This window comes from Aspergillus oryzae, chromosome 1 (genome assembly GCF_000184455.2).
Source record: "Aspergillus oryzae RIB40 DNA, chromosome 1".
NCBI lineage: Eukaryota > Fungi > Ascomycota > Eurotiomycetes > Eurotiales > Aspergillaceae > Aspergillus > Aspergillus oryzae.
Genome location: NC_036435.1, coordinates 1,553,580 through 1,580,995, shown reverse-complemented (window position 1 = coordinate 1,580,995; position 27,416 = coordinate 1,553,580). Strand labels below are relative to the sequence as shown.

Here is a 27,416-nt window from a genome sequence, read left to right as displayed (position 1 = left end):
TGCTTCAACGATTGTGATGATACCTTTCGATTTCTTTAGAATACGGTTTCTGGCGTCCCGGTTTCAATGCCCTTATGTTGCATGATAGATGTCCATTTTTCGACTAGTTAAAAGTTTTCCAACCACCACATAGTACTTGGCTTACTTGGTGAATCAATGAAGCTTTGACACGTCTTTGTAATTTATCACCCCTTGTTGCAAGCAGGTACATCAGAGAACTCAACCTTTGCAGTGGGTGAGCGCACTGGATTTTGCTATGTTTACGCTCAACTCGGCGATACTCTTTGTGCTCATGTCTCCCACACACTCCACTAGAAAGATACCAATTCTCGGCTACTATTCACTATAGATACTCAGTATCTGGTAAGACGCCAGCCCATTGACTCAAGGGTATATCACGCAGTTCGTATCTGACTCGCTCTGACTCAGAAGTCAGTACTCCTTGATAAGGTATATCTGTACTTAGTATATACGAAGAACCAGACACTTCTCTCGAAGAATAAGCAAGGCAATACCTCTCTCAGCCATTCTTCCTCGAACAAGATCTCATGCTCAATTGATATCTAAACCGGCTGTACACATGTGAGGGTAAGATCTTTTCTTCTTGGGACTTTGAATACATTTGCAAGTATAACAATGATGATATAAATCCACTCGCCAAAAAGATTCTCCTGTAAAGCGTAAGTGCAGGGGATATACGATTAGCTATATCGTCTGATTATATGTTTATTATCTTCTTTATGCTTAGATAGTACTCTATGTGTAAAGTAGCTCCCAGGACTAAAAATTATGGCGTTCTAGATATGTGTTCCTCCGTTGTGGTATCATGCCCTAGTGCCGATACTCAATATATATATCTAGTCTTTGTGAATGAACAAGCATTCATAAAACATCTCACAGACAAGGATAGACATAACACCCATTCTCCAAGTTTCCCATACTCTGAACCAACAAACACAATCTAATCGCCTCGGCTGACGAAGTGACCCCAAAGACGCATGAGGAGAAATAGCGGGGGTGGTCCGGGTGGGTCACGACATGAGGATATCCGTCCTATCGCCAGGTAGGCCGGGAGATAATCGATGGATTCAGTCCGCGATAAGAAATCCAGTAACGACATGATTGGTCTCAACAAGCGAAGCATTGCCGAGCAGTCGAATTAGAAATGTCCTCATCTCATCATCCAAGTGGAGACGAAGCATGTCTGGGAACATATAAAAGATACCTGACGACACACCTCGTGTGGACCAAACCAAGCAATTGATTGATCTAACCCCTGCTATTGCTATCGAGACAAAATGCACGTTCAAGAGTATCAGTATCGTTTGATCGAGAGCGTTCAGACGGCTCTTGAGAAATATGATTCCGAGTTGAAGAGTATTAATCATCAGGTAAGTATCCTCTAACTAATACTATCTCGATCTGTGTCATCATTATCTCTAACTCTTATCTAGATCTGGTCAAACCCCGAACTAGGCTACGAGGAATACAAAGCCCACGACCACATCTGCACACTATTCGAAAACCTCAAGTCAGAAGGCTACGAAGTGCGCCGCAGCGCCTATGGACTCGAAACAGCCCTGGAAGTCTCATACACGCACGGCACAGGCGGGCGCGTTGTCGCCTTCAACGCAGAATACGACGCCCTCCCCGGAATCGGACACGCATGTGGCCACAACTTAATCGCAACAAGCTCAATCGCGGCATTCATCGCGACCTGCGAGGCCCTGAAGGCCCGGTACCCAGATGGACCGGGGTACACCGTCCGACTGCTGGGCACGCCGGCGGAAGAATCCGGCGGTGGAAAGGTGCGCTTGTTAGAGAATGGAGCGTACAAGGATGTGGATGCTTGTCTGATGGTGCATCCTATGCCGATGGCGCCTGATGATCCGGAGCTGCTGAGTGTGGCGACAGTGCTGCCGGGTGGGTTTCTTGCGAATGATAAGGTGACGGTGACGTTTACGGGGAAGCCGGCGCATGCGGCTGCGGCGCCGTGGGAGGGGGTTAATGCGCTTGATGCTGTGGTGGCGGCCTATGTTAATATTTCTCTGCTGCGACAGCAGATCCTGCCCAGTCAGCGGATTCATGGGGTTATTTCGCACGGTGGAGATCGACCGAATGTGATTCCTATGTCGGCGTCTGTGGACTATTATATCCGGTCACCCAGTCTCAAGACATTGAAGCCTTTGACCGAAAAGGTGATTAAGTGCTTCGAAGCTGCCGCGACTGCTACCGGGTGTAAAGTTGAGTTTGATTGGTATGTTATTTCTCTTCTGACAGGGCTTCAGACCACATCATTAACTGTGAATTAGGGGCATCTCGTACGCCGATCTGAAGACCAACACACCCATCTGTGAGAATTACGTTACCGCCATGCGCGCAATGGGACACCATACGATTTTTGATAATTCAGGAAAGAAGGGAGTCTTGGGTGGCGCCTCTACCGATATGGGTTCGTATTACTGGCCATGATTCAGCTCCAGAAACCAGTACTGACATTTGTCTTGTAGGCAACGTCACCTATGCCGTGCCCGGCTTTCATGGAATGTTCACCATTCCAGCCGAGGGGGTGAATCATACGCCACAGTTTACCAACGGTGCTGGATCGCCGGAGGGGTATAAGCGTAGTCTTGCTTGTGCGGCTGGTATGGCCGTTGTTGCATGTCAGATTTTGGTGGATGATAAAGTTGCGGAGCAAGTGAAGAAGGACTTTGAGAGGGACGACTTAAGTATTTGGTAAAGGTAGGGGATGGTTGGGATATAAGTAAGGTTTATGATGTTACAAATAATATCACATTTTTCTAAGCATCTTCACCTCCTCAAGAGATAGTAATCTGATGTATCTGGAGTATCCATCAATTGCGATATTCTCAGCCAACGGCAATAACTGATTTCGTAAAATCTCAGACTTACAGCTCTGTCTTGAAATGCAAGAGCAACAAGCTATGACCAGCCCATCAGTGACTTCAGGTGCCGTAGATGAGGTTCTCTCAATGTGTGAAATCGCCAACGGATGAAAAGCACTACATCATGAGAAGTTCTTCGAACAAGGACCTGTTGAACAATCTACAACATAGTCAGCATATTCAGATCGTCTAGGGGAAGTGAGCAGTATGTATCTGGAGAATACATCTTTAAAAATACCCAACTCACTCTCAGATTTCATTGTCCGCTCAAAGCCGAAGACATAGATCAGAGTCAGCATTCATAAAGGCGAAACAGAAATCTAACTTACTAAGAGAATCTATCAAATAACTCAGTAACTCGGATTCCATCACCTCTCTCACCCAGTAGACCCTCATAACAGAAATCAAAACAACCCACACCAAGACCAGTCCCTCTACCAAACCACCAAACCCAAGCGGTGAGCCCAAACCCAACTACATCCTCTCTACCTTCACAAAAACCCCAAGAACCCAGACTCAAAACCCTCCTCAAGTAGCACATAGCACAGAAACCCAGCCACAAAACCGGCTATTCTCCAGGGAATACCAACGCTCCAGAACCGGTAAGAGAACAGTCCACATCCAGATGCAGCCATGCCGTATCACCACGTCGTGCCAATACGTGGACACCACGAACCCAACGCAATCGTTCCTGCCATGTAATGCAGGTGGGATCCACTCACCCAGAGGAAAATATTCTCCGATGATAGGTCTAGATTCTTTCTTCTGTTTACTGGGTTAGATTCTTGTTTCCGGGTTCTTCCGGAGGTGAGTTCTGTCTTGTAGAATTATTAAGGGTCTGAGTTTATTGAGGCTTACATTAGTGGATAGTAGAGTATCTAGAAGGATATCCCTCTACCACGGGAGCCACGTAGTCTCGTCCACGATCTGCAAACAGGGTATCCCCAACCATAGAAAGGGACCCATCCAGCTACCGAGATCAGATATGAGCTGTCCCCGGAATCGCTGGAAGTAAAACAAGCAAGTCCGATCCCACCGACCTGACTCGTAAGAGATAAGATACACCACGAGAATAAGAGATAAAGGCTTTAAAACAAGGAAGGTCATATTTAGTATACCCGCCGATTCCGTCCCACCTATGAAGATAATAAACGGGTTAGATATACCATAATTATAGATCGATGCACCTGAGAGATTGGATCTAGACAGGTATAGCCAGAGTCAATCATAGAAAAGAACCCGATTTAATCCAGATACCCAAGTGAGGACATCCGGAAATATCCGATCAATCTAGCACACACCAGCAAATAGATCAACAACTACAAGGACAGTACATATCCCAGCAAGTAAGCACACCAACCAAAGTACCAAGTACCAACACCATCTCACACGACCACATCTCCTCAGCCCCAAACGAACATTCCAGAATACTTCCAGAAACCCCAAGGTCTTGGCGGGGCCAAACAACCCCTCATCTGGACCATGGGCGCCATGCATCTTGGGACATTAGTTCCTGTTGGCAGGATTATTATAGGATAAGGCTGGAGGGGAAAAGATGTAGGATGGGATTTAGCGCCATACGCGACTCGTATACGGATTCAGTTAGTCAATTCAATTATTCATTGTTATTGCTTTAGTTCTGCTGGGTTGCTTTAAGGTAGTTTAGGTTCTAAGGAGTAGAGAAGGGATATCCGTTCGGGTTTCTTGCCTTTTTGATTTTGATCGATGCATCATCTTACAGTAAGTAGTATAGTCCTATGGAGTAAGATCTACTCATTCTACTGTCTATATTAGATAGATGGATTAGATTATATTTCTACCCGGATAACCCTATCTCCACCGGAATCATATTATTCCTAAACCCTAACATCCATTATAACATTATATACTATCCCACGATAATAATCTCATCCACTGCAAAGCTTGACCACAAGTACCATCCATCCATAGCTGACCGCACGAAATCCCTTATTTTAACTTTCTGACTTTTCAATCCATGGGTCTAGGCTTACTTTTGAGTTTAGACTGTAGGGAAGGTTTACTATTGACATGGTTCTGACATAAAAGTGGTGAATGTATGTCTCCGATTCTGGGGTTCCTGGGGATGACTCGATGTCTTGTGACCTCGATGTATGCATGTATGTGGATATGTGCAGGTTAAAATTTATGAGCTGGTCATTGCGTTTAGGATTTCTTTGTTGGGAAATCTGGGAAGAGGCGGGTATGTTATCATCTTCATTAAAAAAATAAATAAATAAAAAAAATACTAATTGGCCAATCTGTCACACACACACAAGAGTAGACAATACATCATTTACATCACTGGCACCAGCACATACATACATTGACTTCCCCCAAACCGGGAAGATTACACACCGGATGAGATCAGAAGAAAGAGATAAAAAGATAGATCAGATCCGAATCACAAAACGGAAAAAACACCAAGACCCGAATTAAGACGCCAAGCAGCTCATGGAACCAGCCATGTCGCAATCCGTCTGGACGATCAGCAGTGGGAGACGCAGAGTCCGAGGAGAAAGACAGAAATTTAGCCGGGGTCGGTGGGGGAATACACCGTCTGACAGATGGGGCACTTGTACTGGCCATAGGCGAACCATGACGCAAGACAGGAAGCGTGGAAAGCGTGGTTACACTGATTCAGAACGAGGACACTGCGGTCGCCGTCGCGGTAGCGGTACCGCATGCGATCTGATTCGAGCAGAGGAGGGTCAGCGTCAGGGGTAAGCGTGTCGTGACTGTGGAGAGCGGTGGTCGAGCGAGAATGAGGAAGGATGCAGGCGGGTTCTGGAGAGGACGGTAGCGTGTCTTGCGAAGACGACGGGACGACGAGAGTCGAAAGGCAGATGGAACTGGGAGAAAGCACCAAAGCAAATCAGAGAGCGTGAACACAACGAAACGGGTCCTGATGATAACGGCCAAGCCCACTAGTGCCAGCCCTGTCCCCGCATCTCCAGGGCCAAGACTCCCGACGTGCTCCAACAATGGGATGCGCAACCCTACCAGGTTTCTTGAGCGTAGTGCCGTTGCCGTTGCTGCTGCTCCCCATTTTCCGATCGGGTCAACTCTTCCAGCCATCGCTCCACCGTCACCTGTCGCATGCACCCATTGACCTGGAGTAGGTGCACTTCAGCAGCTCTTCTCGCCGCCGCTCGTCGACGGTGATGCCACATAATCAGCCTGTCTTGGGTTGTCAACCATTTGCTGGTGCTTGGCAGAATAGATCATATCTCTGGGTAGTAGTTGTGAAAAAGGAGACAATGCGAAGAGACCCAACCGCCCACATTGGTAGATGACCAGTCCCAATCGAAATGCATGGAAGATTCTCTCCTGCAGCGGGGATCATGGACTCAACGAATGAACTCACATGGGGACCAAGCTAATGGCGCCAAAGAGCAGTACTGCTCCGACCACGACACCGGCGATTTCAGAGCCGGGCGGATCACCCGCCATAGCACGGGCGACACGACGGTGGTGATGTCTCGTGTCAATACGAGAACGACAAGAGGAGTAACTAACTGGCAACAGATCCAATAAGATGTATCAGATATGGAGGATCGGATAGGTCGGCTCGAACAGCGGCGTCGGGATTCGCATAGGGCCGGGTCAGGACCACGATAAGAGCAGAGAGTGGGGGGAAGGGAGGAGGGAGGGGGGACGAGTAACCAGTCAGAGGAAACGACGTAGAATTATTTTTGGCCGAAATCGAAGAGCGATGGGGGCAGCTTTTCAAGCGGCGAGTGGCTCTCAGACCCCCTCCAGTTGCGTATTGGCCAAGACCGACCAAGCGTGCAGAGAAGCCGAGGCGGGAAATAATCCAAGAGGTGCCAAGCCTCCCGCGCCCCGGAACCCTCTTGGCATTCCGCTGGGTCGACGACGGTCTGGCCAGTCATTTGCCTCTGCCCAGCGTTAAGCGACGCTCACGTGGCGACGGCATTGGTCGAATGCGTCATAATCCAACCATCGTTTGCCTCCAAACCCAAGGTTATGCGCCAAGACTCTCGTGCTCTACCGGCCCTTATTGGCGCTTGGCTTTTTCAATCCCCCGTTCTCGATAATCAAGGGAATCCATGCCAAGAGGTGAATCTTTGTTCGCGTCATGATCCAAGAGCAACATATAAACCCGAGATCTCCCCGCCTCCTCCCGGATGGAAAAGAAAGAAAAGGTTAAATCTCCTCCCTCAATTCCTCCCCGATCCATAGCTACTCCAATTCCAAGGTGTATTCTCTACCGGGTGTAGGTGTATGGACTCGCATTGCCTGGAGGATACAATCTATATGGAGCCTCCCTAAGGACAAGCCCCACTGTTAGATTCTATCATATCACACAACCTTTCCCTGAACCCATTGATACAAACACAACTACACATAGACATACAACAACATGACCAACGAGAAGAAGCAGGTTGATACTGCTCAGCCGTTATCACAACCCGCCCATGCCCTCTCCTACAATGCCGTCCTCCAAGAGCTCAAAGTGAACTCGGAGGAAGGCCTCACAACGGCGGACGCCAAGAACCGTCTCAGTCAGTATGGCCCCAATCAGCTGGAGGGCGGAGAAGGGGTCTCCCTAGTTAAGATTATCATTCGACAAATTGCCAATGCAATGATGCTGGTACGTGGATGTCCTTATACACACGGGATTTCGATCAATGGACTAACCTCCGACAACAATTATAGGTTCTCATCATTGCGATGGCGGTCAGTTTCGGTATTCAATCGTGGATCGAGGGTGGTGTTATTAGTGCCGTCATCGCCCTCAACATTGTGGTGGGTGTATACCAAGACTATGCAGCGGAAAAGACCATGGATTCCCTGCGCTCCTTGAGTTCTCCAACTGGTGTGGCGACTCGGGATGGCAAAACCAGTACCATCCCGGCCACCGAGATCGTCCCCGGAGATATGATCGAGCTTAAAGTCGGTGACACTGTCCCCGCGGACCTTAGGTATGTAACCATCGAGAATTGTTCGCTCCCATAAATGACCCAGCTAATCGCGCCCGTAGGCTCGTGGATGCTATGAATTTCGAAACCGACGAAGCGTTGTTGACCGGTGAATCCTTGCCAGTACAGAAAGAGGTCGACTCCGTGTTCGACCCTGATACCGGACCGGGAGATCGCCTGAATATAGCTTATAGTTCATCTACCGTGACCCGGGGCCGTGCCCGCGGTGTTGTGGTTGGGACCGGAATGAGGACGGAAATCGGTGCCATCGCGGCGGCTCTCCGTGCCGGGGATTCCAAGAGACGGCCCGTCAAGCGTGGTCCCCAGGGCGAGACCAAAAAGCGCTGGTATGTGGAAGCCTGGACCCTGACCTGCACCGATGCGGTCGGTCGCTTCTTGGGTATCAATGTCGGAACCCCTCTGCAAAGGAAGCTCTCCAAGTTGGCCTTGCTGCTCTTCGCAATCGCAGTGGTCTTCGCTATTGTGGTCATGGGTGCAAACGAGATGCGGAATGATAAGGAAGTCATCATCTACGCAGTGGCAACTGGCCTGGCTATGATTCCTGCTTGTCTAGTGGTGGTCTTGACTATTACTATGGCGGTAGGCACCAAGCAGATGGTACAAAGAAATGTCATTGTCCGAAAGCTTGACTCCTTGGAAGCTCTCGGTGCTGTGACTAACATTTGCTCAGATAAAACTGGAACGCTTACTCAGGGCCGCATGGTTGCCAAAAGGGCTTGGCTCCCATCACTGGGTACATACTCCGTGGGATCCTCTAACGATCCGTTGAACCCCCAAGAAGGAGACTTGAGCCTGCTACCTCAACCCCCGGTTGAGCTCCAACGTGATACACAAGGAGAGCCTCGGGACCCTCAAGATCTACTCAAGGAGAACCAGGTGCTGGAAGACTATCTCAACGTCGCGGCGATGGCTAACCTCGCCCATGTTCACAAGTCAGAGACTGATGAATGGCAAGCGCGTGGCGAACCCACAGATATCGCCATTCAGGTGTTCGCGTCTCGTTTCAACTGGGGCCGTGATCGTTGGACCAAGGGCGAAAAGCCAGTTTGGACCCAGAAAGCCGAGTATCCTTTCGATTCGACCGTGAAGAAAATGTCGGTGATTTTCGCCCAAGGTGACCGCGAGATGATCTTCACCAAAGGTGCCGTCGAACGTGTGGTGGATTCCTGCACATCAGTCACCTGGACCGCTGGTTCTAGCCCCGTTCCCCTGGATGGAAGCATGAAAGAAGAGATCCTGCAGAACATGGAAGCTCTGGCCAAGGAAGGCCTGCGGGTGCTTTGTCTCGCTTGCCGGGAGAATAAGACCCCCACCAACGGAGAGGAAGTTCCCCCTAGAGAGGAAGTCGAGAAAGACCTCACGTTCTGCGGTCTCATTGGTCTTTATGACCCCCCTCGCCCCGAAACTGCCGGTGCCATCGAAGAATGTTACCGCGCGGGAATCTCTGTGCACATGGTGACAGGTGACCACCCCGGTACAGCGCGTGCTATTGCAGCACAGGTTGGTATCATTCCTGCAAACATGGACAGCGTCGCCAAGGATGTGGCGGATGCAATGGTTATGACGGCCAGCCAGTTCGATAAATTGACCGAGGACGAGATCGATAATCTCCCTACTCTCCCATTGGTTATTGCTCGCTGCGCGCCTCATACGAAGGTCCGCATGATTGACGCCTTGCATCGTCGTGGTCGGTACGCGGCAATGACGGGTGATGGTGTCAACGACTCACCTTCTCTTAAGCGGGCAGATGTCGGTATTGCTATGGGACAGGCAGGTTCTGACGTGGCAAAGGATGCCTCAGAATTGGTTCTGATGGATGATAATTTCGCTTCTATCATCAACGGAATTGAAGAGGGCCGTCGTATTTTTGATAACATCCAGAAATTCGTCCTGCATTTGTTGGCCGAAAACGTTGGACTCGCGCTCACTCTGCTCATTGGTCTGGTATTCAAGGATGTCAACGGACAGTCTGTGTTTCCCATTGCGCCCGTCGAAATTCTCTGGATTATTATGATCACCTCCGGTCTCCCTGATATGGGATTGGGAATGGAGATCGCGGCACCCGATATCATGAACCGCCCGCCCCAGAGTGTATGTACTTCCCTTCCTTTAACATTTTCCTTCACCCTCAACCTGGGCCCACTGCTAACACGCATAACAGAAACAAGGTATCTTCACATGGGAAGTCATTGTGGACACTCTTGTATATGGTGTCTGGATGGCTGCGCTGTGCCTGGCATCCTTCTCCCTGGTGATGTATGGATGGGGTGATGGTAACCTCGGAAGTGGCTGCAACACTGGCTACAATGGCAACGACCACTACAATGGCAACTGTGACACGGTATTCCGTGCTCGTGCAACGACATTCGTTTGCATGACCTGGTTCGCGCTCTTCCTGGCGTGGGAGCAGATTGACATGCGGCGCAGTTTCTTCCGCATGCAGCCTGACTCGAAGAGATACTTTACCCAGTGGATGTTTGATGTTTGGCGCAACAAGTTTCTTTTCACCGGTATCATGATCGGGTTCATCACCACATTCCCAATTCTATATATTCCTGGGCTCAACCATGTGGTTTTCAAGCACACCGGCATCTCCTGGGAATGGGGAGTGGTATTCGTGGAGGCGATCCTATTCTTTATGGGCGTTGAGACGTGGAAGTGGTGCAAGCGGATCTTTTTCCGGCGCCAGGCGTACCGTCACAAGGACGAGGAAAACAAGACGCTCCCTAACGACTTCAGCCGGTACACCACGATGAGCCGGTCTGATACACAAACAGCAAGCGACTTGAAGGTCGAAAAAACCATGGTTTAAATAGATGATATCGCGACTTCATTGCACATTTTGAATCTGCTCGCCCTTGTACGGGAGATGAGTCCCGATTTTCAACGACTTCATTTGTCCATCTGGCTGAGAAGACCCTCGGAGGGTTATCGAGGCAGCACCTTGCGTTAATGATTAATGTTATCCCTCAGAGACGTTATCATGAGTTGGGTGTATATACTTAATGAGCATAGTTTATAGACAAATACCATTTTTCTCTTTTTAATCGGGATGTTCGTTGTAGAAACAGTGAGTGGAGTAGTGCACGAACCTTAGTTCTCTTGAGATGTCTATCATGCGGAGACGGAAATCAATGAGCATCATCTGCGACAGCAGCTACGTTAGTCAGCTTAGAAGACTTGTTAGTCTCACGAGCAAAGTAGTGATCTGGTAAAACCAGCCACACGAAGAGAAAATATATTGCCCTGTAGATCAGGCTCCGAGCGAGTCGGAAGGGTCGCCTGGGGAGGAAAATGAGAGCGGAGGTGGCAGGACAGGGCCCTTAAATACACGGTGGAGGGGAAAACAACACAGCACCAGCCTCATGTGATAACTATTAGGCAACCGTCATTGTCTAAGTGTTACAGACAAGAGCAATTGCACCGCTGTCCGCATCATAAATACCTGCCAAGGGATTTCCAAGACATGGGCAGAGCCCGCGGTCGAATCAATTCTACGAGTGGAGGGGACCAGGCCTCTATAGCGGTCGATCGAACGATTTCTATTGGATCATAATAATGTCTCATAGGATTGACTCATACGAGGACGGGTAGAGCCATTTGATAATCTCAGATGTGGAGGGGTTAGACAAAACTATTTACGAACTCGCGGCGGCCGGCGCGGCGGATACATTTTCCAAGGGAGCGGATTCCTTCGAGACGGAGGCGTCGGCGTCCTTCTCGAAACTCTTCATAGGGTAGAAGCCCCACTTCTCAAACATTTCGCGATCTTCATCCCAGCCATTGCAATCAGTCGTCAACATCTTCTCGCCGGTAAAGACAGCGTTAGCACCGGCCATGAAGCACTGGACTTGTTGTTCCTCGGAAAGAGAGATGCGACCCGCGGCCAAGCGGACGATCGTCGCGGGGAGAACTATACGGGCCGTCGCGATGGTCCGGAGGAGCTTGTCAAAGGAGATCATCTTGCGTTCACCTAGTGGGGTACCCGGGATGGGGACCAGAGCATTGACGGGGAAGGATTCCGGGTGGGAAGGTAGAGAGGAAACCGTGTGGATGAGACCGATACGGTCGGAGTCCGCCTCGCCGAGGCCCAGGATACCGCCGGAGCAAACGTTGATTCCTGCGTCACGAACATGAGAGAGGGTCTTCAAGCGCTCATCGTACGACCGTGTGGTGATGATGGTGGGGTAGAACTCCCGGGACGTGTCCAGGTTATGGTTGTAAGCCGTCAAGCCGGCATCCTTCAGCTCCTTGGCTTGGTTCTCGTCAATCATGCCCAGGGTTACGCAGACCTCCATACCCATTTCCCGGACGCCCGACACCATCTGCTTAACATTCTTGAGACTTGTCTTGCGACCGCGCATGTCGCGCCAGGCCGCGCCCATGCAGAAACGGGTACTTCCATTCGCTTTGGCAATGCGGGCGGCTTTCAGCACATCATCCACGGGACTCATCTTCGTCGCTTTCAATCCGGTGTTGTGGCGCGACGATTGAGCGCAGTAGGAACAATCCTCACTACATCCTCCGGTCTTAATGTTCATCAAGGTACACATCTGAATGGCGGACGGATCATGGAATCGACGGTGAACGGCAGCCTGGTTTGAATGAGCCAACTTGCTTCCAAGATCGCGGTATCATATTGAAAGAACAATCAAAAGCAAACAATACACAAAGCGAGATAACTTGGAAAAGTAGCCACATACCGCAGCGTAAGTCAGCTGGTTCAACGGGGTCTCATAGATCTGCTGGACCTCTTCGCGGGTCCATGTAGTCCGGGGCACTGTTGCGGCCGTTGCCTCTTGCAGGGCTACGGGGATTCTGCTGGCAATCGAAGCCGCACTGGGGGAGGACTGGACGGTACCATAGGACCTTCGTAGGATGATCCGAGGCACGGACCGAGGGAGGAGTGACATGGTGATTGTAGTGTAGAGTGATGTAAGTCCAATGGGAGTGGAAGAAAGGCAGTACTTAGGTTAGAGGGAACACAAAGGCACCATGACAGCTCCCAAGAAGAATTAAGGCCAATGACGCCAAGCGACGGTGAAGGAAAGACCACAACCTCGGGAAAGAGCCAAACAGACGAAAAGTGGATGAGAGGGGTAGATAGTAGTAGTAGTACGATCGTGCTCACCGGCGGGGGGAACCAGAGCTGCAGTGTTATTCCGGAGTAAGTTGGCTGTTGGTTGTTGATTGTTTGACTACCTGCTATTACTCACAGTGGGGGGAAAGTCTAATCATTTCACCCAGTCAGCGACCACCTGATGCAAATAAAGCTGTGGCTCAGGAACAGAAGTCACTTTCCCTCTGTTATCGTGGATTGTTGACCCCAACGAGGGGTTCAACCCATTGACAAACAATGTTTAGTAGATGGTTGAAGAATACGCATCATCAACACCATCCTTCCATCACGACGGGGGTGGTCCCTTGATCGGGGGGTCGAAGACCATGCCCACTTTTCATTTCCCGCCAAGGAGAGATTCTGGAATGACCAACTGTTGAGGGGTCAATGGATCGTTGACGGAGGCTGTGGATTAAACGCGCAGATCCAGCGGGCGAGTTACGTATTGGTGGGAGGATCCCCACCGACCGGAGAACGATGGTTAATTGTGCTTATCGGAAGAAAGGAAACATGGAATGTTGCCTGAGGATCCCTGTTCCACCTTTCGGTCTGACTTTCCCCTTAATCGTCATCACGTGCCATAATCAGGCCAATCAGGCGGCAACATTCTTGACCCTCGGGCCGTCGGTGAACGAAAAGTCGAACGAATTGGGAGATTTCCAAACATAGCGAAGGTTAACTTGGTTTGAGTCACCGGGAAAGCCCATTAACGATGATGACACTCCCGTTCCAAGGTTAAAATGATCGCCCATTAGCCAGGCACTTCCCACCCTACGATCACTATACTAACACTGCCATGTTGTCCCGGTCTTACCAACAATAGAGAATAATCCAACAAATACCGAGGGGAATTGGTCCAAATGTTACAGTAATACATATACCTGCACTAGGGCATCCTCCCGCTTCCAAGGTACTGTACTTAGTGTTTTAACTACGAGCTTTCCGGAGTACGGAGCAATTGACCTTCACTCGGGCATTAGTACTCCGTACCAGAGTATCTTGTCCTCCGTATCGTCATCGTCTACCCGATAATAACCGTACAAAACAAGCACTGGAAAACTCAATTCTCTCCCGGGAAGGTAAACCATACGGGGGGTTTCATTTAATTCAGTTCACTGAAAAAAAAAAATAACTCGTTAATCTCATTCAGGCATTTATTTCCCCTTTCTCATCTCCCTTTTGATTTTTGGTGAGGCGTTAGCAGCAATGTATCCAATGTACAGTAAATTACACAGGCATTTACTACAAGAGGGCCTCCCGCAGCAACCCCTCGATGGAGCGTAGCGCCTCCGGTTGAGAAGTAACACTAGACATGAGGTACAGAACGTTTCCGAGGACACGCGAATGCACATTAAACTCTCCGTCACTCGTCGATAATCGCTGCTGCAAGCCTCTGGCGGCTGTCGAGGTGTAGCCTATTTGCGCGGTGGAGACGTCACATGTTAGTCCGGAACGCGCTGACCGGGGATGGAACCGCATGGATGACTTACCTCCTCCCTGCACATCCTTCAGCGAGATACTGAGGACCGTCCCAATGGCGAACACGCCGTCCACCGATGGTGCATGCGATAGATCACTAACCAAGCCATGGGACCAGACACTCCAGACGTCGGGGCTGTCCCGCGCGCTCAGGGTCGCAGGGGAGTCTGACCGGGTTGGCTTCCAGTCCTGGCGGTACCCATCCCAGGATCCACTGTTTTCCATTTGCATCATGGTCTGCAGCGAATCCACTGCCACCTGGCAGCCCACAGCATGTGCCGTGTAGCTATGTCCGTGGAGTAAAGCGTCACTCTTTTCCGGACTCGAAAATGCCTGGAAGATTTCATTACTGGCCATCGTAGTACATAGAGGAAGAAGACCACCAGTGAGAAGTTTCGCGTTCACAGAGACGTCGGAGTCCACCTGGAGAAACGAGGCCGAGGATTTACGGCCAAGGCGGTAAAGACCGGTGAACACCTCGTCAAAGATAACGGGGAGACCAGACCAGGAGGTGGCCACTGGATGGTCCTTGGCAGACTTAGCCGCGCTAGTGTCAAACAGCTCAGGATGGCCGCGGACAACCTCAACGAGACACCGTTGGAACAGAGGGTCACTAAACAAGTCCGTTAGTCATGGATCTTGGTGACCATACATATCAATACTGACCAGAACAGCATGCCGCCAGCACCTAGAATGATGGGCTCCATGATTAGAGAACCAAACTTCATTCTGTGCTGGTGAACCAGATCCTGAATAGTATTTCGAATATAGTCCTGGTAGCGCTTTCCCGCGGCCGATTGTAGCCGTTCCTCCATATCAAAGATTTCATCCAGGGAAGAGAATTCGAGGCCTGAGCCCAATGACTCCCGGAGGTTCTCAGGAATCTCGACCTTCCACACTCCTTGCGACATCTTCACTTGCGGGAAATCAAACCAGTATCCTCGGCCGCGATACCATTCGACTTTCTTGTTGAAAGTAGAAGGTTCCGAGCAATCCATGACTCCAATCGTGTCGCCATGGTAGCTTCCCTTGAGGCCAAGGATACTGATCTGCTCCTGGCTGGCATCCCACCCATAACGGTCGCATGCCGCCCGGAGACCCATCTTCACAGCGACTTCCATGCCGGTACTTCCATTGTCAGTGTAAAACACCTTCCGGAGGCGAGGGTTGCCAATGCTCTCAATCAGAAGTTCTGCCAGCGACAAAGCGGGCTCATGTATATTTCCTGGAAACATTACATGTCCGTACCGTCCAGCGGCATATGCAGCCGACAAAGCCAAACTCGGGTTACCATGACCTAAGCCCTGCGTCCACCAGGAAGCAGACCCGTCAAATGTTGCGCGCAGCTTGTTTTCATGCTGTGACTCGTCCGAACCCACAAATGTTTGAAAATAGTCATCATAAGCAGAATCAATCGGAGTGATATCCTTAGCTTCCATGCCATGATGCTGCGTGAATGGATACCAGATGGTGTCATGTGCCCGGCTGGCCATAGATTCCAGACGGTCGATCCTTTCCGCGTTCTTGGAAGATAGTTGTTGTAATAAACTCGCAACATCCGTTTCCTGTGCAACGCGACCATAGTATGTAGTCATGGCTTCCTCATCCCGCGCCAAGGAATCTGCATCCTGCACTGATGGCTTTGGAGGAGGTGAAGGCAGTGGAACGAGAGGAATGCACTTCTTCTGGAAATAGTTCAGCAAGTATTCATGATTCTTGTAGTACTCATCACGAAACAGTAAGACTGAGTGGACATCGTAGCCCCGGAGTAAAAGTGACTCGTAGGCCGAGATAGACGAAGAGATACCGCCCAGTCGGGAGTCTGCGACTAGGACAATCGGTAACCGGAGTGGGCGATAAAGGTCTGCTTGGGAATTGCCATTGGGGCCGGGGGAATGGACACCGCCGGCCGTCTCTACCAGGGCAAAATTGACCCCACTGCCCGCCCAGTCAGAGAGGGTTTTGTGGACAGAAGCCACGATATCATCATCCCGGGGGATCTGTCGAGTGTCAGTATTTGGTACCTCCAGTCAGAGTGAATGGTTTTCGGACGGTGAACTTCTTCTGCTGAGCCGCGATATGTGGACTGACTGGCTCATCAAATTGGTAGAGACACTTAGTCAATGTACCCGCAGCATGGCGTTGGATATGTCTAAGATCACGGATCAGTATATGTGACTAGTTGGTTGCTAAGCAGGATTTAGCACCACGTACCGGTCATCCGCGTCATCCAATGGCCCCGTTGAGACCGGTTTCAGAAAGGCTGCCTGATCCTGTGACTTTAGGCGCTGAACCGCGTTACAGAGAACGGTCGAGACAATTGTTTTGCCCACATCAGTGTTGGCGCCGTAAACCTGATGGGCGCGAAGGGAGCGCCAGAGAACAGCTCCCACTGGAGACATCACAGTCAGAGCTGGTAGATGGTACTACTAAGCACACATCGAATGATCGAGAACAAGAGGAAGCGGAAAAAGGGGAAGGAGGAGTGAGTAATATTAATAATGATGATAAGAACAGTGAGAAAAGTAAAAATAGTACTGTGTATAGCCTACTTCATCGTCAGGGATACGAGAAGAGTAAGAAGATCCAGAACCAGAGTTAGTTTAGATGTTGGTTGAATTGGCCCGAGGTATTATTCACTCAGGCAGCCCGGAGGAAACCACACTGTCCAGGCATTCAGGCAGCCCGCCGCCTCCCCACCGGTTGGTCCTCAACGGCTTGAGTTTTGTGGATATTCCTTTTTCTCCCTCTTGTTTTTCTCTCTTTTTTCTTCTTTCTTTTTGTTTTTTTGTCTTGGTATTTTCTTGTTTTTCCCAGTCCCGCGCTCCAACTTTCACATCTGCATTCCAACTTTTTCAAGAGGAATCCCCTTTATTTTGGCGGGTCGCCTTATAGTTTACCTTCAATGTGTCAAACTCAAAACAGCCTGCATCTTACCCTAGGTATCTTTGTCCCCATAGTTAGCTACTGATCTACCGAACCAACATTTATGATTAAAAAAAAAAAATACCATCTGATCTTGTCCATGGTTCAAAGATGGTTTCTATAAATATATCTCGATTACCAGAGTATACACTGTAATGTGACTTACAATTGTAAAGATTAATGATCTCATTTCATTAAATTACGTGGGATAATCAGGAAATTAATCAAGAAGGAAAAAAGGGTTTGAGACTTCAACTCGGAGCAAGCCACCAAATGACGGGAAAGAGTAGCTCCACTCTTTAGGCGCAGTTCATTGTGAAAATCCCCGGCTCCACGTCTCCGGTGTGAAGGATTCAAGGATGATAATGCCCGCGATCCCCTCGATCCGGAGGGGAGGCACCATGCCTATAAGAGGACCCTGTGTCGTGCCCCTTTCCCTCTTGGGTGTGGTAAATCACTTAGTGCTTCCGGTTGAGAGACTTAAACTCGAACTTAGTCACAATGGATGTCTCCTCGCCCAAGTCCCTGCGTGACTCACTGCGTCAGGCTTTACACCGGAGAGAACTGAAATCAGCTCGTCGAAGGCTCACAGTGCTCCCTCAGACGTCGGTAGACTTCTCCTCTAACGACTTCTTGTCACTATCAACGTCGCCAGCATATCGAGCCCGGTTACTAGACCACCTGCAACAGGCACCTCCTCTCCACCCCTTTGCCAGTGGAGGTTCCCGCCTCCTGGATGGCAATTCAACTTATGCTGAGGAGCTTGAGAGCTTCATCGCCGATTTCCACGGTGCCCCCAGTGGACTGCTGTTCAATTCGGGCTTCGACGCCAATGTCGGCGTCTTATCCTGCATTCCTCAGCCAGGAGATCTGATTATACATGATGAGCTGATCCACGCAAGCGCACGAGAAGGCATGCGGTTGTCCCGAGCAGGCAAACGAGTCCAATTTGCTCACAGCTCACCCGAGAGCCTGGAAGTTGTCCTACAATCAGAGCTCGACGCCGATCCCAAGATCCAAGAGGGCTCCCGGAATGTCTTCATCGTGGTTGAATCCGTTTATAGCATGGACGGGGACATTGCGCCGATCCGCGAATTCATCCAGGTTGTCGATCGCCTGCTGCCGAGGGGAAACGGCTATTTTATCGTGGACGAAGCGCATGCTACGGGTACATTCGGTCCACGCGGGGCTGGCATAGTTCAGGAACTGGGAGTGGAGGAGCGGATATTTATCCGCGTTCATACGTTCGGTAAAGCCCTAGCGAGTCATGGTGGTATGCGATCAAGAAACCTTCATTTGATATTTATGTCTCTGACAGTTCTTCAGCGATCGTATTGTGCTGCCCCGATACCCGAGATTATCTGATCAACTATGCGCGAAGCTTGATCTACACCACGGCGTTGGGTTTCCCGTTCTTGGCTTCCATCCGCACAGCATATGAATTGTTGTCCGAAGGGATCACGGAACCTGTGAGTTTTGCAGGCATACATTGATACATCGAGTGTTTATATTGACATGGATAGTTTCAACACAAACTTCAACAATTGATCTCATACCTGCGGACCAGATTAGAAGATCTTGGTACCTGGGACCCAGCAGTCTTCGAAGTAGATCACTTCCCGAGATCCCCCATTTTTTCCCTGCGCAGCCCCTTACCTCGTCAGCTGGCAGCAACATGTCAGCAGGAAGGGTATACCGTTCGTGCAATCATGGCACCTACTGTTCCTGCAGGAAAGGAACGGGTACGGGTGTGTCTCCATACGGGTAATACGATGGAGGAAATCGACGGGTTTGTCGACACTATCCAATATTGGTTGAACCGAATGACGGAGAAAAAGGCTGCACGGCTGTAAAGGTGGAAGAAGATTGAATGCTTGATGAATATGCTTTTGTATTGATCACGATGTGGGTCTGTAAAACTTGTATTTTGTATATAGTTGGACTTGGGACAGGTGATACAAGAACATAACAGACTATTGGACCCGGAGCAGGAAGTAAGACCAATAAAACACGAAAAACGGACCATTGAAGTCAAATAAAAAAGAAAAAAAGAAAGTAAAACCAGCTCTCGTATAATCAAACCAATTCAATAAATCCAAAACCGGTTACAAGTCGGACATTTCGGGTACAAAACACTCGACGTCCTAATCCACCGATCAATACAGTGTTGATGATAATTCGTGCCACAGTGATTCCTACACCACACCCACCGATGGTAATCATAATTCGTCTCGTAAAGCTTCTTTTCAGCCGCAGTGTACTCTCTGGCTGACCCACCAGTCACGTCAACAAGAAACCCTAACAGACAAATGCCGCAGTCACCCTCAACCGCCCTCGGTACCACCGACCCCGAGACAACACTCGTATTCGAGACCCTAGCAGCCTGACCCAAGCCCGAGCTCGTGCTTACCGACGTCTCACTCACACGATTGGCCGGCTCTTCCCAGCACCGGGTAGGGATGATTGGTCCTGAAGGCTGTTGCTGTGGACGCCTCTCCTCCACTGGCGCTTGCTGTGTCTGCTCCGCCTGCTGCATCGGTCCACGTACAACGTTCGAGCGGAGGGCTTTAGCTTCAGCTCTCCGCTGCTTCTGCAAAGACCTATTTTTACCGTTCCCCGTATTAGCAGTAATCGTAGAACCATGCCAATCAACTAAGTACCTCCACACCTCGTCGCTCCACATGCTGGCTAGTCTGCCGACACGAGACTGACGGCATTGAGTACAAAGGAGCGCAGAAGCCAAATCCCTCAAGATATACTCTATATCCTGACCCTCAGTGAAATACTCCCTACCTAGATCGAGTAATCTAAGGGCTTCTTGGCGGGAGGCGGAGCTGATTCTATTTTTGCATCGGCGGAAACGGGAAAGGCTGAAATATTGACATCGATCCTCGAACATGGGGTATATGTCCAAGACTTCCTCGAGGTTGAGGGGTACTCTGGCTGTTGAGGGCATTTTGGATATTTTCCCTCTCTTTCTCTTCTCTCTTCTTCTGTAGGGAAAGACTAGATGGGAGTCGAGGATAAAAGGCTAATGATGGGGGTACTGGGAGGGCTACTGTTGATATATGGATATGTTTAAGAGTTACCATGTTAGACCCCTCTTTATAGCCAGAGTAAATGTGGATGTGGAACCGTGGAATCGTGGTTCTAGACAGGAAGTTAGATGCTTGGGACATACATCTTCTGGGGGGTCTGTGCCGTTTATACCTTGCATTCATGGGCGAGGAGCTTTTCTCCGATGGGTTTAGGTTAGCAAACGCTCATTATTATGCCATAGTGATCTGAAGGTCCGGATGAGCACTGAATGACTGGTCTGTATGATCTTGATCACTGTGTATGTGATAGTGTTAATCTTAGTAAATAACGGTAACGGTAGAGCACCTCTGTAGGTATACGTAGTGGTTGCTGTTCAACAAGTTAATCGATACAGAAATAGTTGGGATGATATCACTCGCGATATAAAATCACGACCCCTCCCAGCCCCTCATTTCAACCATCAACCCAACCGATCGGCAACAAACTCCTTGAACTATCCACAACACCAAATATGAGCGAGAAAAGTATTCTCATTGTCGGTGCCGGCATCTTTGGTGTCAGTACCGCCTATTACCTAGCATGTAGCAGTTCCAACCCTTCTCGAATCACGCTTTTAGACCGGGGAGCCCCTCCTTCCACGTCTGCCGCGTCAACGGATATCAACAAGATTATCCGCGCGGATTACTCCAACCCTTTGTATATGACTCTTGGTTTTGAAGCCATCAAGGCTTGGAAGTCCCTCCCGTTTTTCAACGACGCGGGTGTCTATCATCAGTCAGGATGGATTGCGATGGATGAGAAAGACAGTGATCTGCCCCACCGTATCAGGAAGAACTTCTCCGAGAGTGGCCGTGATGACGTGATCGTCGACATGACTGAGGAAGAGGTAAAGAGTCGCTGGGGTGGACTGCTTCAGAGAACAGATTGCAGTCCCTTTGGGTCCTACTATTTCAATCCCTCGGCGGGATGGGCCGATGCCGGGAAAGCATTGGCCATTATGGCTAATGAAGCCGTGAAGATGGGCGTCAAGTATGAGATTGGCGAGGCACGAAGGGTTGTCTGCGGAGAAGGCGGGATGCATGCAATTGAAATAGATACTGGTGCAGCCTTCAAAGCAGACAAGATCCTTCTAGCAACAGGAGCATGGACAAGCCAGTTAATGTCTTCCGTCGAAGATGAGCTGGAACTGTCTGACGAAGAGCGAGTAGAGAACCAGGCATCTGCGGCTGGCGTTTGCGTTGCTCACTTTCAGCTCTCGGAAGCCGAGAAAGAAGCATACTCGCAGCTACCGGTGTTTGTATATGGCGGACAAGGTTTGTTAAAGCCCAATAATCGAACGGGCGCATGCTGAGAGCAAACAGGAGAAGTAATACCTCCAACGGATTCAGGGATCCTCAAATTCACATTTGCGACGTCCGTCAAAAATATAATCAGCACAGCCTCTGGTCATGAGATATCCGTCCCTGTTCCGGACCAAACAATGGCTCCGCCAGGTCTCCAAGAGGATTCGATGAATCTGATTAGGCCACGTTTACCTCAGGTTCTGGACGGTGGCCGCAAACCAGATTATTATCGACTTTGCTGGGACTCTATTACCCCCGACCAACAGCCAATCATCACTAGACACCCAAATCCTAGCCTTGCGAACCTGTACTTCGCGGTAGGAGGCTCGTTCCATTTTTACAAATTTCTCCCAACAATTGGGAAGTACGTGGCCAACGTTCTGAACGGTGTTAGCAACGGCCTGCAGAAGGATCAGGCCTGGGCGTGGAAGCCAGCCCACGAGAGCAAGGGGGGAGTGCATGAGAAGCTGGTGCCAACGAGAGTTTTTCGAGACTTTTGTATGACTTAGGGATCGTCCTCAACTCGCGGTTTAGTACTTTGTTGGGGATATAGGGCGTCGCTTTCATTGGCAGCTAGTATATAGGTAATATAGATAGGCATTCGAGACCATTCTCTTGATAACCAAGCTAACCTTAGTTTTTTCTCAACAAAGAAGCTGCGAGCTGTGAATTATCACACACCTATGGCCATGATATATCAGTCAAGTTGTTGATGTATGCAAATGTGCACCCAAGCTCACCGGCCATTCGGTTCTCCCGCTCCGAGGCAATTCACCATCTATCAGATTGGTTGTGTTCAGAGGCACTCTTCATTAGCCAGTAACACTTAGCAGCCTGAATGCAGAAGGTAATGCTGATTGTGCGAACTCTTGCCGACCGTGGGCTTTCTTTCTCTTTCCTTTGTTGTGAGGTGTGACGAGCCTAATCAACAATCACATTGCCTTAAGATAGGCTTCTCTCACGTTTGAGCTCAGCGACAGGGCCAAGACCATAACTATCGTGGGTTCAGTGTTTCCTGTGTCATGAAGGCTTCTCATCCCTGTTTAGGGATCTAGAGTGTTGACCAACCATCAAAATGGAGGACGGCGAGCATTTCTGTAACATTTGCGGAGGACCGCTCTCTACGAATTTCATCCAGCATTCTTCCTATGACCCATGTCTTACTACTGCAAAAGACACTGAGGTATGGGACAAAACCCCGAAGTTAAATTACTGTAATCCCCAGTACCTGACGAGATCTACAGTGGCTCAACTTCACCAGGCTCGTGCGTGCCAATATTCATGATGGAGAGGACTCGGACGAAGAAGGTGCATACTACATTAGTATGATCGTAAGTACACCCGCTGTGAGCTAGTACTTGTAATCATAATCTGAAAAGTTATAAATTGTATACTAAGCACATCCAGGGAACATACGAATACGAGCCGTCCCGTCTCTTTCGAACAAATCTGAATGGCCTTGAAAATGAACTCGAGTTCGCGGCGTGGGATGATGGATTCATTGTGCATAATGCGTGTTTCATGATGCTCCATCAAATGGGCATGATTGATAAGCACATGACCACAATGGGACGCGAGATATTCCTCCGAATGGAAATGCGCATGTGTATCAGCAATGGCACCGTTATCAACTGGGGTGATCGCTACTATGGCGGCGCTGGGCCATTCCAAGGACATAGGTGGACGGCTCTAGATGGCTATGAGGTGTGTATGCTCTACATCCGCTTGTCTTGTTGCTGAAGGTATTTACCCGGTCCTAGTGGCTTGTTACAAACCCCGACTATGAACCGGACTTCTCTAACCTCCTGGAAGAGGCAAGGCGCGACGGCCCAGAGGAGATTGATGCCAAACTATGGGACGAAGCAAAAGACTACGAATATGTTGATCGATTCTGGCGCTTCCCCGTTGAGCTGCGTCATAAGATCTTGCATCTCCTCCCATCTGAGTCGCTCTTTGATGTACTGCGGGCGAGCCCGGCCTTTTGTATGGCTAGCACCGCTTTGCCCAACAAGTACTGGTACTCCGTGATTGAAGACAGGATGCCCTGGATGGAACACACTACGCTCATTAAGATACTGACCGAGACCGAAGACCCCATTGACTATAAGAGTCTCGCAGCCCGGTTAATCGAGGTTACTACCACTTCTGATGACAGGAACGGACCGTGGGATGAGTACCTAGGCTTGCAGAACCGCCGTAGAATTATGATGTGCATTGATCGGATACTTGATGACATTGAAGACTCTGTTGCAAGCCAGGACAATTACGAAGGGGTCTCAACACAGATACTAGGCCTCTCCAGCTTTCGAGCGGTGACGTTCTTGTGTGATGCATCAATTGCTAAGAAAAATACGGACATCTATATCAGACCCGTGATTGATAATCCGCCCAGTGTTACGAATGTCAAAGTGTATTTTGGGGCGCATGGCGGCATGGTTGGTATCGAATTTCTACTGGAAGGCGATAAGTCTGGTCGTCTCGTGGGCCATCAAACCAACTGGCTGCAGATTGTGTCGTTTCGAAAGGACGTGGTCATAAACGGCTTCGTTATATCGCTCGGTCCGATGCGTGAGTTTCACACAAACCATATGATACACGGCCTTGCGATATTGACAGACGGCAACTATCACCATCCCTATGCCAGGTTCGGTCATTGGACCAATAATGACATAGTTCACATTCTATGCGCAAGGACTACCGAAACGTTGGTCGGTTTGAGTGCGCAATACACCGTACGTATAACCACACGGTAGAATTACTGAAAAGCAATTGCTAACTCAACCTAGGAAGACTATATATCCCAGTTCGGTATAATCGTCGCAGATCTAGCTACAGGCTCTTCGGGATTCGTGTGGGATATGGAAGGAGACCTACTAGCGACCACTCGCTGGACTGGCAATTGGCCATCGCCCGACAACGAGCCTGCGAGACTCATGCCGAGCTTGAAGCAACTCAACATCAGGAGGACCCAGACTGCTGTACAGTTCCTCGATTTTCGTTCCCGTGTAATTGACTGCATCACGGCATTCTTCCCTTTCGGCAAGGGCAAAGCAATCGGCGGCTTGCTCTTCAAGTTTAGTGATGGAACTCGACAGCTAGTCGGCAAAGCCAAGAACGATAGATCTATCTCGCGATTTGCATGTAACGTGATTACTTTTAACCCGGGTAATGAGCAAAGAATCGCTGGCGTGGCTATCTATTGCACTGATAAACGTCTGGGATCGCCGGAGCCCTGTGGAGTAAACAGCATCGTGGTAGGTAACAATTCATGTCCTTTTGCTTCCCTCTTTCGCTTAGTTTTTTTGTTTTCTTGCTGCTTCTCTTCTTCCATCTTAACATCTAATACTATCTTTTGTTCTGCACCACTAACATCTCTTATGAACAGTTCATTACTGAACCGAGATGGAAAAATATGGTACTGGGATATCGAAGGTTTCAGTCTCCGGGCGGCTACGAGCTCAAGGGCCCGTACGAATACTACGACAAGGAGCGTATCACGGTCGGAATGCAGTTCGTCATCGAACAAGGAGTGATCACCCAGCTAGGCCTCATGCACTAGTCTACGCCGAATCTTCTACAAAGCACTCTACCAGATGAACACTACTAAGCATGCTACTGACGAAGAGATGGAATTACGGGGCAAAGAAAATACAATAGGGACAAGAGGTTTGGAAATGCACATCAAGATGCACATCATGACCACTGTGAATATGATAAAGACATAATATGGAACAGGCTATGAAATCTCGGACCAAGTGATGCTTTTGTATACAGCACATACAGCTCACTTAGATACATAGTAGTAATGGAACTCGTGGTCGGAACAACAGACCCATAACTAATAAGCATAGTATAGCACCGATTCGTCATTACCCTGACGAATCTTTCTATTCGCCCGAATAAGCCACATCTTCATTGCCCACGCACTGGCCGCACAGGCAAGCGAGAACGCAGCACTCGAGGACATGGCCATCGTATACCTAGGTTCATCGGACGAGGGCCAGAGATACTACAACAGTCAGCACAACCGCTTCCGTATATCCTGTTCACCATAGTAGAAATAGAGAAAGAAAAAAAGGAAACATACCGGCGTCCAAACAAACGAAGCATTAGCAATAGTATTAACAATAGCCAACGACGAAGCCTTCTTCTCCTTAGTCTGACCACACGTACTACTCACCCAGCCCAACACAATACTATTAACTGCATAAGTACCAATTGCAAAAACAACCATGGCGAAGTATCTCGCCCCGGTATTGAGTGTCGCGCAGCCCAAGATGAAACCGAAGATAGCAATCGCCTTGGCAAAAGTAATATGCCAGGTCCTCTCATTAAATCTACCAGAGCTCCACGACCAAACCACCGAGATTAACCCGGCAATCAAGTACGGTGGACAAGTCAGCACGAGCGTAATAGTCGTCGAGAAGCCCAAGGTCTCGACGGCAGTGGGGAAGAAATTCTTGAAGCCGTTCGCGGCCAGATGCATATGTTGCATGAAGGCGAAGAGCCAGATCTTCGGGTCTCGGGCAGCCTCTTTCAAGCCGCTGAATGTGCTGGTTTGGTGGCGCGCGCCGACGGTATCTGCTACGATGCGTTCATGGGCTAGTGTTCTTTCTTCTTCGGTGAGCCAGCGGGTGACTAGGGGATCGTCGGGGAGGGTGAAGATTGATAGGACGGCAATGAGGAAGGTGACTGCGCCTTGGAGGATGAAGAGCCATTGCCAGCCACTGATGCCGGCGAGGTTATCCATGCCGTGGAAGATGCCTGCTGCGATGAGGCCGGCGAAGGCGGTTGCTAGGATGTTGCCTGTGTACAGAATCGAGATGCGAGTGGCGATTTCTTTTCGTGTGTAGAAGATCGACAGCATGTAAAGAGCTCCTATTTACGGTCAGACATGTCTGGATGGAAAGGACAAGGAGTCAAGGTGCGTCTACCTGGGTAGTATGGGGCCTCTGTTATATTGTAAGCAGATTGCTCCCTAAGGGACTTATTGAGGGAAGGTAAGAACATACCAGTAACACCGAGAAAGAACCTGACAAGTAACAGTCCCTTGAAGTCCTTCGCAAGAGCTGTAAGAGCGCTAACAACAGCCCACAGAGCCATGCATCCAGACATATACCACGAGGGTCTCACCCTCGTAATCAACATATCTACAGACGAGGTCAGCCTACACTCACACACACTACATCAACCAGTAATAACCAAAAAGACTCACTGCTCGGAACCTGTCCCAAAAGATATCCCACAAATAAGATTGAAACACAAGTCTGATACTCCGACGACGACAAGTTCAGATCCTCCTCGAGGTCATTCAACCGTGCCAGGGCGATGGCATTACGGTCAAGGTAGTTGAGCCAGTACATGAGCCATAAGGTGGGCATGATCCACGTATCCAGCTTGCGGACCAGACGAATCTCCACAGGGTCTGTTTTCTTCCGTGCACCGGAGTAGTCGCCCTGGTGTTGTGGGGACTTGACTCCATCTTGACCCAGGGTGTACTCGCGGTGGAGGGTGTCAGGCTTTTCGTCTGTGTCTGAGAGAGGGAATTTCTCTGGGTTAGACATCTTGTCAGGCTCGTTATTCTGGAGAGAGGTAAGAAGGAATGGATTTGGGAACAGGAAGG

The 27,416-nt window shown here is 49.5% G+C and overlaps 8 protein-coding genes across 8 annotated transcripts; 5 read left to right on the top strand and 3 right to left on the bottom strand.

The window, feature by feature from the left end:
• Window positions 1–1,298: 1,298 nt before the first annotated feature.
• On the top strand, window positions 1,299–2,740 carry AO090009000593 (M20 family metallopeptidase; the record flags this gene model as incomplete). Its single annotated transcript, XM_001816974.1, has 4 exons — window positions 1,299–1,391; window positions 1,455–2,257; window positions 2,313–2,452; window positions 2,511–2,740. The coding sequence occupies 4 exons, from the start codon at window positions 1,299–1,301 to the stop codon at window positions 2,738–2,740; spliced, it is 1,266 nt and encodes a 421-aa protein (XP_001817026.1).
• Window positions 2,741–5,564: 2,824 nt separating this feature from the next.
• AO090009000592 (uncharacterized protein) lies at window positions 5,565–6,002 on the bottom strand (the record flags this gene model as incomplete). Its single annotated transcript, XM_023235940.1, has 1 exon — window positions 5,565–6,002. The coding sequence occupies one exon, from the start codon at window positions 6,000–6,002 to the stop codon at window positions 5,565–5,567; it is 438 nt and encodes a 145-aa protein (XP_023088719.1).
• Window positions 6,003–7,308: 1,306 nt separating this feature from the next.
• AO090009000591 (cation-translocating P-type ATPase) lies at window positions 7,309–12,659 on the top strand (the record flags this gene model as incomplete). The annotated part of the gene is made up of 5 exons (XM_023235935.1): window positions 7,309–7,539; window positions 7,605–7,870; window positions 7,930–9,979; window positions 10,050–10,579; window positions 12,434–12,659. 5 exons carry the CDS (start codon window positions 7,309–7,311, stop codon window positions 12,657–12,659), a joined length of 3,303 nt encoding a protein of 1,100 aa, XP_023088718.1.
• A 1,590-nt stretch (window positions 12,660–14,249) lies between these two features.
• bioDA (adenosylmethionine-8-amino-7-oxononanoate aminotransferase) lies at window positions 14,250–16,888 on the bottom strand (the record flags this gene model as incomplete). Its single annotated transcript, XM_001816971.3, has 5 exons — window positions 14,250–14,422; window positions 14,498–15,099; window positions 15,153–16,486; window positions 16,539–16,638; window positions 16,701–16,888. The coding sequence occupies 5 exons, from the start codon at window positions 16,886–16,888 to the stop codon at window positions 14,250–14,252; spliced, it is 2,397 nt and encodes a 798-aa protein (XP_001817023.1).
• Window positions 16,889–17,912: 1,024 nt separating this feature from the next.
• On the top strand, window positions 17,913–19,264 carry AO090009000589 (aminotransferase class I/II-fold pyridoxal phosphate-dependent enzyme; the record flags this gene model as incomplete). Its single annotated transcript, XM_001816970.1, has 3 exons — window positions 17,913–18,684; window positions 18,738–18,880; window positions 18,935–19,264. 3 exons carry the CDS (start codon window positions 17,913–17,915, stop codon window positions 19,262–19,264), a joined length of 1,245 nt encoding a protein of 414 aa, XP_001817022.1.
• Window positions 19,265–20,961: 1,697 nt separating this feature from the next.
• Window positions 20,962–22,302, top strand: AO090009000588 (NAD(P)/FAD-dependent oxidoreductase; the record flags this gene model as incomplete). The annotated part of the gene is made up of 2 exons (XM_001816969.3): window positions 20,962–21,763; window positions 21,812–22,302. 2 exons carry the CDS (start codon window positions 20,962–20,964, stop codon window positions 22,300–22,302), a joined length of 1,293 nt encoding a protein of 430 aa, XP_001817021.3.
• Window positions 22,303–23,486: 1,184 nt separating this feature from the next.
• AO090009000585 (uncharacterized protein) lies at window positions 23,487–25,450 on the top strand (the record flags this gene model as incomplete). The annotated part of the gene is made up of 5 exons (XM_023235909.1): window positions 23,487–23,501; window positions 23,554–24,525; window positions 24,580–25,047; window positions 25,226–25,303; window positions 25,418–25,450. 5 exons carry the CDS (start codon window positions 23,487–23,489, stop codon window positions 25,448–25,450), a joined length of 1,566 nt encoding a protein of 521 aa, XP_023088717.1.
• A 230-nt stretch (window positions 25,451–25,680) lies between these two features.
• On the bottom strand, window positions 25,681–27,357 carry AO090009000584 (uncharacterized protein; the record flags this gene model as incomplete). The annotated part of the gene is made up of 4 exons (XM_023235903.1): window positions 25,681–25,773; window positions 25,881–26,671; window positions 26,806–26,943; window positions 27,009–27,357. The coding sequence occupies 4 exons, from the start codon at window positions 27,355–27,357 to the stop codon at window positions 25,681–25,683; spliced, it is 1,371 nt and encodes a 456-aa protein (XP_023088716.1).
• Window positions 27,358–27,416: the final 59 nt, after the last annotated feature.